At 44.9% G+C, this 15363-nt stretch overlaps 1 protein-coding gene across 18 annotated transcripts in view; it reads right to left on the bottom strand.

The window, feature by feature from the left end:
• Window positions 1-15363, bottom strand: part of Trerf1 (transcriptional regulating factor 1) — a 203651-nt gene that overhangs the window by 37422 nt on the left and 150866 nt on the right. For all 18 annotated transcript variants that reach the window (XM_047558824.1, XM_047558829.1, XM_047558825.1 and 15 more), the window contains one exon: window positions 1336-3047. In XM_047558824.1, the coding sequence (XP_047414780.1) occupies window positions 1336-2799 (1464 nt within the window). In that variant the 5' untranslated portion in view covers window positions 2800-3047. The remainder of the gene's footprint in view (window positions 1-1335; window positions 3048-15363) is intronic.

The raw sequence follows: 15363 nt of genomic DNA, 5'->3' as shown, positions 1-15363 counted from the left end.
ATCCTCAGGTCAGGAGACCACCTGCAGGGTTTCTTTTTTAAAAGCCTTAAAAGCCTTGGCCATGGACTCTCATTCTTTTATTCACAAAGGCTCTCACAGACCCAATTACTACTAGGTCTGTGTCCCTGAAGAAACAAGGTCCAGGGGAAGTTCACCTGTAGCCTTCGGCCTCCATTAAACCCTTTCTCCTCTCCACTAGTTCAGAATGGGGTCACCTCCTCCAAAGACCCTGTTGTCACACAAGTCTGTAGCACTTGGAACATGCCCAGGCATGAATAGTACCCAGTACACAGTAGGCTCTTTTGTGGTCAAATACTTAATGAGAACTAATCAAGAGTTAATAACTATGGCCCACAGACTCAATATGGCCTACAGACGTGTTTTATTTGGCTAGATTTTTTTTTTTAAATCCTGAATGAGACAGGGTATCAGCTCTTCAGTTTACTACACTCTCCATCACTCCCAATTGTCTTGTACTGGGTCATTTTGCTTATTTATTTATTCTTTGGTAGTAGGGATTGAACTCAGGGGCACTCAACCCCTGAGCCATACCCCCAGCCCTATTTTGTATTTTATTTAGAGATAGGTCTCACTGAGTTGCTTAGTGCCTGGATTTTACTGAGGCTGGCTTTGAACTCGTGATCCTCCTGCCTCAGCCTCCTGAGTTGCTGGGATTACAGGTGTGCCATACCACACCTGGCCCATTTTACTTATTCACTTTACCATCCTGGCTTCTGTGGCAGCTAAGGTTCACCTCTGCAACTATATGCAGCATCCCCTTTGGGAGATTAACAATGCACCCTGGCGTATTAAAGGCCCTAAGAAGCCCTGCAGTATAGCAACCTGTTCCACTTTGAGAAACTCCAAGTTTATCCAACGAACCCATTATTTCCCTAGCAATATCCATTAATATTCTGCAGAACTGCTGTTCTGAGCAATATACTTTGAGAAATGCTGTCATAATGGTCCCAAAGGGGGACCAGTTTCACAGGGATTACCCAGAAGATGCAAGTTCAAGGGGGTGACACCCATTCTCACTGTGTGGTCCCCTGGCATGTGACTCAAGGTCTCGATCATCACATGAATCATTTAGGATATGGTCCAGTATTTTGGCCATCTCCTTAGTGACATTATACGCGCTATTGGCAAAGAACTGAATCAAAACTGAGTGCCTGGCATAGATGGTGCCTGGCACATGTAGGTTAATGTTTATGGAACATATAAAGAAGAAAAAGGTTGAAGGTTGGAGAGGCGATTGGGCACTGCAGGGACCCAGCCCTGGCTGGCCCTGTTACAGACTGAGATGGGGGACAGAAACTTCCACTGTGAGAATACCTGGGGCCACATGGCGCTGGGAGACGGCTGCTGATGCTGAGGCCCCATGTTGTTGAGGTGGATCCCGCTGGGGGAGAGGAGTGGTCGATGGGGGAGGGCACTGCTAACCCGGGTCAGGTCCGAACTCGCTGGGTCTCCCATTCCTGTATCAGGAGGCCCCAGGTCCCCGTGGGAGCTCAGCATGGCTGAGGCCTGCCTGTCACTAGAATAAGTCTTCAGTTGACTGTCCTCCCGCTGCTGGTGCTGGGGCAGGTGGCTCTGCTGGTAGAGAGGGTGGCTGTAGGGTTGCTGGGGCTCTTGGTAGTAGTACTGGGGCATGGAGCCCAGCTGAATCAGCTGGACAGCGTGCGCCTGCTCCGGGGTGTACTGATGAGGGTCCCTGTGATAAGAAGGGGGTTGCAGGTGCATTGGTTGCTGCTGCTGATCTTGCAAGTGTTGCATCATGGGTTGGGGCTGATAATACTGAGGTATCTGCATTGAACTCTGCCGCTGCTGCAGTGGTAGCTGTTGCTGCTGCTGCTGCTGTGGCTGCGGCTGAGGCTGTGGTAGGCGAGTCTGTTGCTGCTGCTGCTGCTGCTGTTGCTGCTGCTGCTGCTGCTGTATTTCTTGCATGGAGATACGTTGCTGCCCTGTTTGCTGCTGTTGCTGCTGTGAATAATACTGGTGCTGCTGCATCTGTTGCATGTGCTGTGACAGCACCTGTGGGGCTTGCAGCGGCTGTCCTCCCTGCATCGGCATCTGAGCCAGTGGCTGCTGGTAGTCATAATACAGGTGCCCTTGGGAAGGGTGCTGCCCGACCTGAAAGGCTGGTTTGGACAACCCCCCAGTGAAACCAGGGTGAGCCTGCTGGGTCACCTGCTGGTAGCGGGAAGGTATAGCTGGAGCTGGGGGCTCCATGGGCTTCTGAGACAGCAGCTGGCGCAGGGCACTGTCAGGGGCTCCATCCATCACCGCTGACTGGGTATGCAGCACCTGGGCCATATTGTTGACCTGAATTCGCAGGTTTTGGTTGGCAAACACCTGGGTGAAAGAGTCCAGCTTGTGTAAGACACCACTGGTGAGCTTCTGGGTCCGGATCTCGCTGGCCTGGGAGTAGGTGTACTGGTAGCCATCGGCGGGCTCCACCTGGGTTGGTGCCCCCCACATCATATTTGAGTTGGCCAGGTTGCCACGTAGCTGGACATGGTTTCCAGGGCCTGCATGGCTTCCCCACCCTCCCTGCCTCGAGGTATCCATTTGGCCAAGGTTTTTGGAACCAACAGGCAAGCCCAGACCATCCCGAGTATCTTGCGGGAAGTGGGGGGAGATGGGTGAGGCCTGAGGGGCATCCATTCCACCCCCTGTGACTGTATTCCCATAGTTGTGGTTTAGCCCACTGTGGACACCAAGGGGTGGCTGTTGGTAGAAAAGGTTCTCACCACCATGGGCCACGTGGTTGGTCTTGTACAATTGCTGATCTCCCATGGTGTCTGCCTTGGATGTCCAACCACAAAACCATAAAAAAAGGCAAATGAAGAAAACCCAAAAGACGGAAACCCTGAGAAGCTGAGAGAAAGCGTCCACACTACTCCACGGCTGCCATGTCTGTGAGGGTGGCAGGAGCCAGGGGTTCCTCTTGACCTGTTCCACTCATCTGCAGAATCCGGGGTTTTACATCCTCACCAGAGCTGAGGTCTGGACCAAACACCACTGTGGCGAGATGTCGCTCACACCTGCAAGACAAGACAAAGAACAAGAAACAATTTACTTGAATGCTTCATGGTAAGCAATTATATCTATTACGAGTAGTTATAGAAACAAATATAAAACAGGATTCTCAATTAGAAATAGCCAGGGCCACACACTCCACATCGTTGGCAATGCTCCTGCAGATCTGGACTCACGTGAAGTGTTGAAGTTCTCTTACTTTCCAGCCACTGTTCAATGGCTCATTAGTTCATCGATTTGTTAATTTACTGTTTTGTTCATTGATTAACTCATCCATTCTTCTGGGACCCTGCTATTGAAAGTCCAGCACTATTCTAGGTCCCATGGGGGATATAAAGAAGTTTAGGACATGCAATTTACCTGTTCAACAAATATTTTAGACACCTGCTAAGTGTAAGACAGGATACTAGGAAATGATTAAGATATGGGCCCACCCTTGAGGGGCTTACAGTTAGAAAAGGTGATGGGGCACATGAAGAACTCCAACACAAAGGGGAAAGCTCCGTATGTGAAGCCAGGTGTGGTGGCACATGCCTGTAATCCCAGCAGCTTTGGAGGCTGAGGCAGGAGGATCGCAAGTTCAAAGCCAGCCTCTGCAACTCAGTGAGGCCCTAGGCTACTCAGCAAGATCCTGACTCTAAATAAAATACAGAAAAGAACTGGGGATGTGGCTCAATGGTTATGGGGCCCTGAATTTAATTCTCAGTACTCCCCCACCCCAAATCTGTTTGTGATAAAATAATAAAGGTGAAAATAAGAGATTTGGGAATTCAGAGACTGGAGAGCCTGTTCGCAGCAGAAGAACAGAGCTGGAGAGAGGTTTGAAGGAGAAGCACTGCACTAACAGTCACCTGGCTCCTGTGGTCCCTGCCCAGGGAAATGTCTCTGCATAGGCGTCAGATGGGTCAGAAGCTTATGCCATGATCTAGCACAAAAACGTTGCCTGGATCAGTCAGTTTCCCTCTCTGAGAGTTGTGAACAGGAGACTGGAGGGACTGGTCTGGTCTGGTTTGAGTCCTTTCGGGCTCTTAAATAGACTTCAAACTGGACTATGAACTTCTAAGAGCAAGCCCTGCACACACACTTGAAGCTTTGTTCTGTGTGTGGTTTTTGTGGTCATGGGGACTGAATCCAGGGGTGCCCTACCTCTGAGCTACAACCCCAATTCTTTTTACTTACTTATTTTTTTAAACTTAACTGATATACTTGGTAAGCTAGATCTTTTTTTTTTTTTTCAGTGCTGGGGATTGAACCCAGGGCCTTGTGCTTGCAAGGCAAGCACTCTACCGACTGAGCTATCTCCCTAGCCCACTAGATCTTTTTAAAAATACATTTATTTTTATTTATTTTTATGTGGTGCTGAGGATCGAGCCCAGTGCCTCACACGTGCCCGTCGAGTACTCTACCACTGAGACACAACCCCAGCCCCAGCTCTTTTTTAAAATTTTGAGATATGGTCTCTTTAAGTTGCCCAGGCTGGCTTTGAACTTGTGATCTTCCTGCCTCAGCCTTCTCAGTAGCTGGGAGCACAGGTGTGCACCACTGTGCCCAGCACACCCCTAAAGTTTTAAGAGAATCAGTTTCCAGATCTTCAACTTCTCTAGAAGCTCCTTTCCCTAACTGGGGGATGAGAGAGGGACAAGTAGTCCTTTAGTTTCTGCTCTTTCATAATCACCCTCCTCCTTTATAAAAAGAAAGGTAAACTCACCCATCCCATTCCAAATTTTAACTGGATTTATTGATCCAGAGAGAAGCCCCTTACATCCCCCACCTGAAGCCCACTGGCTACCACACTAGAGGACATTTAAAAACTGGGAAGTCGACTTAAAATTAGCATACAATGATGTAGCCACGTCAATGTTTATAGCAGCTCAATTCACAATAGCTAGATTGTGGAACCAACCTAGATGCCCTTCAACAGAGGAATGGATAAAGAAACTGGGGTGTATATATATATATATATAATGGAATATTATTCAGCCATAAAGAAGAATAATATTATGGTATTTGCAGATAAATGGATGGAATTGGAGAATATCATGCTAAGTGAAATAAGCCAATCCCAAAATACCAAAGGCCGAATGTTTTCCCTGATAAGTAGATGATGATATATAATGGGGATAGTGGGGTGGGGAGTGAGAGAAGAATGGAGGAACTTTATATTATGTAGAAGGAAATGAGTGGGGGTATGAAAAATGGTGGAAAGAGACAGACATCATTACCCTATGTACGTGTATGATTACACGAATGGTATGAACCTACATTGTGCACAACCATAGAAACGAAATGATGTACCCCATTTGTGTACAATGAATCAAAATGCAGTCTGTAAATTTTTTTTTTTAAATTTAAAAAAAAAAGAAAAGAAAACTGAGAAGGCAGGCAAAGGAATAATAAAGCTGTTTCTTCACCCTCTCCAAGGAGGAAAGTTTCTAAGTTTGTGTGTCAGGGGGAGTAGGTACTGGGGATTGAACCCAGGGGTGCTCTATCACCAAACTATATCCCCAGTCCTTTTTATTTTTTATTTTGAGACAGGGTCTCACTAAGTTGCCAAGGATGACCTTGAACTTGTGGTACTCCTGACTCAGCCTCCAGGGTAGCTGGAATTACAGGCATGCACCACCACAACCAGCTTTCTAATTCTTTCTTTCTTTCTTTTTAAAGAAAGTTCTAATAGAAGTAATTGAAATATGATTTTTGGTGACAGATCACTTTGTGAATTTTGGTATACAACTCAGAAATAAATCAAAAACTGAGTGACCCTGCTCTAAAAAAATTTGTCTTCCTATGTGAATGAGGGTTTTCAGTGTTTACATCTACATAAATGAAATATGGAAATATACTAATGCTGATCTTTTGTCTCAGACTAGCAATAAATAACAGTCTTACATGCATAAATAAACAAATTGCAGAAATATGCCAGCACTAACCCTGGGTGATAACTCCATGGACATGCAGGCTCTTTGATAATTCAGGCTGCACACTATCTGGTCAGATACGGGCATTTATGTTATACATCAATAAAAAAGTTTATTTTAAAAAACCATCCACTACCACCATCTCATTAAGAGGTGTATATTCAGTCTGATTTTATTTTTGTTTATTAATTATTTATCCAAATTAGTAATACATTTGTATTACTCTGATCAATTAAGTACTGTTAGCACTTGTAATGATAACTCAAGCCAGAAGAAAAACCTTAATGCTTAGAGCTTTCTGATTTCTGGAAATTAAGAAAGTTTTGACTTTATATAAGTCATCCCTGAGAAATATGATAGGGACACAAATGAAAGAGTTTCAAGCATAAAAATATATTACATATATAAAGTTAGGGTAAAATTCCTTGGGGAAAGTGAAATGGAAATAAAATTTTAAGGAGAAAAAGAACACAGACTATTAAAGAAGAGCGTGTTCGTGCATTTTTGAGATGGAGGATGCTGGGTATCGAGTTGCTACAGTGTTTAGATTCCATCGGACAAAATTAAAACAGTGACGTCATAGTTTTACTTAAAAATATCAATGTTTACAACATTCTGGAGATCGTATCTTCTGCAAACACAATAAAAAAAAAGTAGATGTAAACTTAAAAATGGGTGAGAGAGGAACTGGGTGCAGCAGTGCATGCCTGTCACCCCAGTGACTCAGGAGGCTGAGGCAGCAAGGATTTCAAGTTCAAGGCCAGCCTCAACAACTAAGTGAGACCCTGTCTCAAAAAAAAAAAAAAAAAAAAAAAAAAAAAAAAAAAAAAAGGGCTGGGGATGGAGCTCAGTGATAAAGTGCCCCTGGGTTCAATCACCAGTATTTAAAAAAAAGGTGAGGGGTTTAAGGAGGATTTTTAAGCAGAAAAATCTGGAAACCACTATAGTTGTCCCCTTCCACGTGGGAGTGAGCTGTATGGGTCTCTGTCCCTTTCTGAACTGTAAGAGAAAGAGAAGGAAAATTTGCACGCGAGGGGTTTGGCTTGGTGGGATGAAGAGGGGATGGAAGGAAGCAGAGGGAAGAGGCAGGCTGGCCAGAGACAGGGGAGCGATGAATGGCCATGGAAGGCCCAAGGGTGTGGGCTAGGAGGATGCTGAGTTTCAGAAACAGATCAGTGCCCTGCTGCCAAAAAGGTGGTCCATTATCCCTGGGAGAGGGACAGAGATGTAAAATCACAGGCTCCAGCTGAGACCTCCCGAATCAGAATCTGCATTTTATCGAGGGACCCCAGCCCCCAAGTGATTGGTGGGCACCTAAAATCTTAGAACTGGATTAGCAGGCTCTTGCTGCATACAGGTGAGAGTCAGACCTGAATTCAGATAACAGTAAGCAAGGAGAGGGAGAAATGAGAGAATCATCCCCTGTGCTGCTACTGGAAGTCACTTTCTTCAAAATGCTCTGCCTTCAGGGGTTTGTGACCTCCTCCCTTCCACACATGTACTATCTCCCTTGGTGGACTCAGCCACTGCCCATTCCCTGTGGACTCCCAGTGACTACCCCAGCTCGTTTGCTCTGAGCTCCTGAGCAGTTGCCCAATCCACCTCACCACTGCCATGTTCAAGGTAATTCAACATCATCTTCCCCAAAATGGATGCTGTATCAAGGATCTCTTTCCTTGAATTTGCCATACTCCCTCCTGGCACAGGACCTTTGCACATGCTGGCCCCCCTTATTGAAGAACTCTTCCCTTCCCTACCTCCTCTTCATCCATCCAAGTACTCACTTTCAAATCTTAGTTCAAAGTATGTTTTCTCAGAAAGTCCACCCTGACCCCAAGTCTACACCAGGTCCCTTTCTTATACATTCTCATAAAACCACACTCATTTCCTTCAGACTACTCTTCCCATTTTTTCACTAGTGTAATTATTTGATTAGTAAATTTTTCTCTGTTGGAAACAGGTCTGATTTTTTTTAAACCTATGATTCTATTTCTAAAACCTGTCATAATGTCCAGCACACCATAGGCCCTCTAATAAGATTTGTTGAAAAGGCAGTATTTGTTGAATGAATCAATCAATGAATGTGAAAAAAGAATAAAAATCAGATAACAAAATTAAGTCTTCCAATAATTATGAGGCTAGTATCACCCTTATTCCAAAACCAGACAAAGACACATCAAAGAAAGAAAACTTCAGACCAATATCCCTGATGAACAAAGATGCAAAAATTCTCAATAAAATTCTGGCAAATTGCATACAAAAACATATTAAAAAGATAGTGGGACTAGGGTTGTGGCTCAGTGGTAGAGCACTTGCCTAGCATGTGTGAGACACTGGGTTTGAATCTCAGCACCACATATAAATTCATGAATGAAAATAAAGGTCTATCAATATCTAAAAAAATATATAAAAAAAAATAGTTCACCATGATCAAGTGGGGTTCATCCCTGGGATGCAAGGTTGGTTCAACATATGAAAGTCAATAAACATAATACATCACATCAATAGACTTAAAGACAAGAATCATATGATAATCTCAATAGACACAGAAAAAGCATTTGACAAAATACAGCACTTCTTCATGTTCAAAACACTAGAAAAACTAGGGATAGTAGGAACATACCTCAATATTGTAAAAGCTATTAATGCTCAGCCCAAGGCTAACATCATTCTAAATGGAGAAAAATTAAAAGCATTCCTCTAAAAACTGGAACAAGACAGGGAGGGCCTCTTTCACCACTTCTATTCAACATAATCCTTGAAACTCTAGCCAGAGCAATCAGATGAAAGAAATTAAAGGGATACAAATAGGAAAAAGAAGAACTCAAGCTATCACTATTTGCCAATGACATGATTCTATATTTAGAAGATCCAAAAAATTCCACCAGAAAACTTCTAGAACTCATAAATGAACTCAGCAAAGTAGCAGGATATAAAATCAATACCCATAAATCAAATGCATTTCTATACATAACTGATGAATCCATCACAAGAGAAATTAGGAAAACTACCCCATTTACAATAGCCTTGACAAAAATAAAATACTTGGGAATCAATCTAACAAAAGAGATGAAAGACCTCTACAATGAAAACTGCAGAACACTAAAGAAAGAAATTAAAGAAGACCTTAGAAGATGGAAATATCTTCCATGCTCCTGGATAGGCAAAATTAATATTGTCAAAATGGCCATTCTACCAAAAGTGTTATTCAGATTCAATGCAATTCCTATTCAAATCCCAATGACATTCTCCACAGAAATATAAAAAGCAATTATGAAATTCATTTGGAAAAATAAGAGGCCCAGAATGGCTAACACAATCCTTAGCAAGAAGAGTGAAGCAGGAGACATCACAATACCAGACCAAAACTATACTACAGAGCAACAGTAACAAAAATGGCATGGTATTGGCGCCAAAAATAGGCATGTAGACTAATGGTGCAGAATAGAAGACACAGAGACAAACCCACATAAATATGGTTATCTCATTCTAGACAAAGATTCCAAAAATATACAGTGGAGAAAAAATAGCCTATTCAACAAATGGTGCTGGGAAAACTGGAAATCCATCTGTAACAAAATGAAATTAAACCTCTCTCTCTCACCCTGCACAAAAAAATCAACTCAAAGTGGATCAAGGACTTAGGCACTAGAACAGAGACCCTGTGTCCAATAGAAGAAAAAGCAGGCCCAAATCTTCATCATGTTGGCTTAGGACCTGACTTCCTCAACAAGACTCCTAAAGCGCAACAAGTAAAATCAAGAATCAATAAATGGGATGGATTCAAACTGAAAAGCTGCTTCTCAGCAAAGGAAACAACGTGAAGAGAGAGCCTACAGAATGGGAAAAAAAATCTTTACCCCATGCACCTCAGATAGAGGATTAATCTCCAGGATACATAAAGAACTCAAAAAACTTAACACCAAAAAAACAAAAAAAAAAAAAACAAAAACAAAAAACAAAACAAAACACCGCCAAATCAATAAATGGGCTAAGGAACTGAACAGACACTTTACAGAAGAAGAAATACAACTAATCAGCAAACATGTTCATTATCTCTTGCAATTAACAGAAATACAAATTAAAACTATTCTAAGATTTCATCTCACTGTAGTCAGAATGGCAATTATATAATAAGTGTTGGATGGAACCGGAGAGTATCACGCTAAGTGAAATAAGCCAATCCCAAAAAACCAAAGGCCGAATGTTTTCTCTGAGAAGCGGATGCTGATCCACAGTGGGAGTGGGAAGGGAAGAATGAAGGAACTTTGAATTGAACCGAGGGGAGTGAGGGGAGGGGTGGGGCGGTGGGGACGGGAAGGACGGTAGAATGAGATAGGCGTTATTACCCTATATACATGAATGAAGAAATTTTTTTTTTTTGGGTGCTGGGGATTGAACCCAGTGCCTTGTGCTTACAAAGCAAGCACTCTACCAACTGAGCTATCTCCCCAGCCCCGAAACTTTAAAAAAAAAATAATAAATAAATAAAGTCTCCCAATAAGCTGAGATAGGCAGAAAACGAAACTGAGTATAGGCCAAGCAGATGTGAAGCTCTCATGGGGAATAGTCAGATTTCACCATGGTCCTCATGGCAAATGGGACCTAAAGAGGTGGAGGGGACCAAGAGGGGATTCCAGACAAGGGAGAGGTATGAGTGAGGTCCTGGAGCCTGGCACAGGTGTCCAGGCTGGACTACAATGTCCACGTCAGGAACTCCTTAACGATCAGGTTGACTCTGTAAGCTGGGGAGGACGGTGGCAGACCTTAAGGTGGCATCTGACAGAGAGCTCCTATGGGCCAGAGACTTGGTATTTTGGAATGCCTTTCCTGTTTAAGTCTCTCTATTCCTTGAAAGCCTTTCATTAAGTCACTTCTCCTAGGAAGAACAACTTGTTGGGACTCACCAGACTCTGGCCAGTGTCTGATTTCCTGTCCCTGCACCATGGCCCTGCAGGTGGAATGGAAACTATGTCATTTAACTTTTGTTGATGTGTTCATTTTGTGAAGTCCTCTTAAACTGCTGGGGAGAGAGATTCCTTTGCATTCTGAGCTAGAGGAACCTATTCTTCATTCATTGGTATTTTTAGAATGGGAATGTAGTTTCTTTATCAACACGGACCCTAGATGGAACCCTGGGTGGTGGCTCCTGAGCTGGCAGCCTCAGCCTTATCAGCTGTTAGTGGATTGGAGAGGAGGTGTCCCCTGAACACGGTGTGTGAGACAATGCAGGAACGGTCAGGGTACAATTATGAGATGAGAGCTGTAACCTAATCAATGGATTAATCCATTTGATGGATTAATAATTTAAATGGACTACTGGGTGGTAACTGTAGGCAGGTGGACAATGGCTGGAAGAAGTGAGTCACTGGGGGCATGCCTTGCACAATATATATGTTGCTTGATCCTCGCATCCTCTCTCTGCTTCCTGGGTGCCATGAACTGAGCAGCTTTCCTCGGCCACGCCCTTCTGCCATGATGTTCTGCCTCATCTTGGGCCCAGAGCAACAGAGTCAGTGAACCAAGGACTGCTCTGAAATCATGAGCCCAAAATAAACTTTTCTTCCTCTAAGTTGTTCTTGTCAGGGGTATTTTGGTGGCAGTGATGAAAAGCTGACTCACACACTCGGCAATGTGTTGCCCATGCTGATTAATTCTTGCCCTGCCAAGTCCCCAGACCCAATCATCAGAAAATCAGAAACTTTCTCGTCAGGTATGATCAGAACCCGAAGTCTGAGTTCCTTACTGAGCAGTAAGTCTGCTGCATGCTCAAGTTGAAGGCCACTGCCTTAGAGATCACAGGAGGAAACCAAGGGCCAAAGATGGACCTCATCCACCTAGAACAGACAGGGCCTGCTCATGGTAGACAGTCAAGACTCAATTGCTGGGGCTGGAGATGTGGCTCCGTGCTAGAGTACTTGCCTAAGCATGCACGAGGCCCTGGTGCTCAACCCCTACCACCATCAAAACAAAACAACACAAAACCCAATTGCCCAATGAAAATGAAGGGACAACGACTTCCCCAAAACAACAAAAGAAGGTAATGGTAAAACCATGTGCCATTTATTTCATATTAAATTGGTATATTTTTAAATAGGTACTCTATTTACACAGTTCAAATCTCAAAAGAGTGAAAATTATCCCATACAAATGCTTGAAAATAAAGTGGAAAATTGTAGCAAAAATTTTAAAACGGTTATACGTGAAAAGTCTCCCTCCTGCCTCATTCCCTGGCCACCCAGTACCCCTCTTGGGACAATCAATCAAGTTCTTGGATATCCTCCTGGAGAGACATTTTTATCTTCACACAAGAACAGTTGGACACAGTCCCTTTTACATAGATGGTAGCACGCTAGGCCCATAGTTCAGCATCTTGCCAAAAGGCCATTTTAAAACGTATCTTTTAAAACCTAGAAACTATTCTCGGTGGATTAGTCAATCTACAGAATTGCCATAATACCAACTCAGGATTTAAGTCTTCATTATTTTTCTAATAAGGCAACTGCTTTGCTCATTATGTACATTTCCTATTGGGTAATTGGTTTTCATTCATGAACTAATGAACGGAACTACCACTTTCACATTTATGCAGTGAATTCCTTCCTCAGGAGAAGACTCCAGGGCTCTGGAGTGGGCTCTGCAAATGCCACTCAGAGCCCGAGGCCCTCCTCTGCACTCCCCACAGCCTGCTGCCACCCTGACCACACGACAGTGAAATTGCTTTCTTTGTGCTCGTCTCCCCATGGCTGTCTGGTCACCCAGAGGCAGGAACAGCAGTCAACCTGTTTCATGTCCCTGGATACTGGGATCCAAAAGGTGATCTCAACACCAAACTGAAACACGGAGCTGGTCCCACAAGACCAGGAGCAGGTCTCTTCACCCCCAGGTTCCACGCTCTGACATGGACGGAGGGACAAAATTTACTATTCTCTGCAGAGGGCCTACTGCCCTGAAGCACCAGATCTGTGGAGTGGTGTGGACGATCACAAGGCTCTACTGAGACCTCCTAGTACAGGGTTTGGCGCGCTGCACAGTAGGGTCAGCTACCCAGTATTTCCAGCTTTGGGGACCGTGTGGTCTCTGTCATATCTCTGCTGCTTTAACATGAAAGCACCTATGAACAATATAACTTTATTATTATTATTATTATTATTATCATTATTGGTACTAGGAATTGAACCCAGGGGTGCCTCACCGCTGAGCTACATCTCCAGCCCTTTTTTATTTTGAGACAGGGTCTTGCTCAGTGCCAAGCTTGGCCTTGAACTTGTGATCTTCCCACCAGGCTACTGAGTAGCTAGGATAAGAGGCGTGTACCTTATCCATTGAGCCTGGGTGTAAAAATCCTTCTCAGCTCACAGGCTGTACAAGAATAGGTGGGAGCTGGACCTGGCTGTAGCCATGGTTTCCTGGCCCTTGTTCTAGAGCATCAATGTCCTCTCTGACCCCCCAGCTCGGGGTACCAGGAGACGGGGGGTCAGTCTGCAAGGAGGACATCTGTCCTAAAGGCCATCCTTTGAGCCAGAGACAGACAGACATCAGGAGAGGAAGTTGACTTTGGCGGAGGTCTCGGTGTTTGCTTACAACTCAGAAGGGGTAACACCCTGCTCCTGCCAGACCACCACCGCTTGTTTGAGGAAGAAAACCCCAAACGACTTTCCTTTTCCTACTGGGGCTGTCATCTAGAGACTGTATACACAATTCTCCAAATTGCCTTGGCTTGTGATTTAGTCCAGCCTTCCTCCCAGGTCCCCCAAGGAAGCTTAACTCGTACTCCTGGGATTCGTTTTCTCTAGTTCTGCCCCAAAAGGAGGCAGGAGCCAAGGGCAGTTCTCCAAGACGTGGGCTCGCGGTCCGTGGTTCCCTTTTAAGCAATGCTGTTATTCTAAATGCTTTCTGATTAGTCTTCTAAATAAAGCCGGTGGCTATTTTATAATCCAGTAACCCGATTACCATGGACGTGCTCTGCCAGTGGCGGCATTAGCGCCTGCACCTCCCGTGGTGCTGTGTCTGGCTGGCTCTTCCTTCCTGGCCCTGCCGCTCCTGCCTGGGCTTCAGGCTGACTCTGCCGCGGGAGGAGTTTCAAGCTCCCTTCAGGCTCCAAGGGATATTCATTTCTCCAACCCCAGTGGCCTCCCACGTTCCCTCTACGTTCTAGGAATCAGCACCAGCCTGACTCAGCCCAGGACCTGAACATGGGGCAGTTTGGACGCTGCTTTCTGTAGACTGGAGCTATTTCACCCGGGCACAGAGGCTCCTGGTCCTTTTTGTCAGCGTTGTCTCCCCTCAGCAGTTCTTTGCCTTCTCCTCCCTGTGACTGAGGTATGCCACCTCTTCTCTGTCTCCCTAGTTGGCACAGAGCGCTGTGGATGCAGACAGAGAAGAGGAGTCACCTCGTGCAGGGCAGCTTCCTGGAGGAGGCGACCGTGGTCTGGATGGGCCTGGCTGACATTTTCTGGACCTATTTCAAACCAGCAAATGGCTGGGGCTAGGTAGTAAGGTCAGGAGCGTGGGCACTGGCTCTGAGTGTGGAGTGGTTAGAAGGGCACTGGAGTAGAAGACAGGACCACGGGCTTTGGTTCTGCTGACTGTGTGACCCTGGGGACGTCACTTGCCCTATATGGACTTTGGTTGTGTTTCTACATATCCACATAATTGAGGGAAAATTTGTCTAAGGAAGTGTGAATAAAATCCATACAATCTTTGCCTCATCTTTCACTGACTTGCAGAAAACTAAAATTCAAGGTTCTGTACCTGGTTGGTGGGGGGCAGATGCCCAGAGTGAAGAAACCACCATGTGGTTCTCCATCTTTTCTTTCAGGACACAAAAGTTAGGGCAGGGAAGCAAGGTTAAATTGACATAACAAGCATTTCTTTTTTTTGGGGGGGGGGCAGGTACCAGGGATTGAACCCTGGGGACCTTAACCACTAAGCCACATCTCCAGCCCTTTTTATTTTTTATTTTGAGACAGTCTCTCTAAGTTGCTTAGGGCCTCACTAAGTTGCTGAGACTGGACTCGAATTGTGATCTTCCTGCTTCAGCCTCTTGAACTGCTGGAATTATAGGCCTGGCTCAAGCACTTTTTTTATGACATTTTGCTTTGAGATTAGTGTGGGACGTGCCCTAATAGCCACTGTCCTCACACTGTACTGATAAAGCAGTCATGGCCTATGATTCCAGGGAAAAAGTGGCATGATGCAAATGCAGAGCCCATGTAAGAAATTTACAACCGGTGGCACCCTAGAGCAATGGGCTCTGAGGCAGGGTGTGCCAGGGACAAGGACCACTGCAGCTGCCTGGAGCTTCCTCCCAAGCCAAAGCTGACCCCCTTCTCTAATCTCCCAGCAGTGGTGAGGATGACAGTTGATTCAGACAGGAGGTCTGCAGCAAGAGGACAGGGCA

The sequence above is a fragment of the Sciurus carolinensis genome, chromosome 7 (assembly GCF_902686445.1).
Source record: "Sciurus carolinensis chromosome 7, mSciCar1.2, whole genome shotgun sequence".
NCBI lineage: Eukaryota > Metazoa > Chordata > Mammalia > Rodentia > Sciuridae > Sciurus > Sciurus carolinensis.
This window is presented reverse-complemented; position numbering and strand designations above follow the sequence as displayed.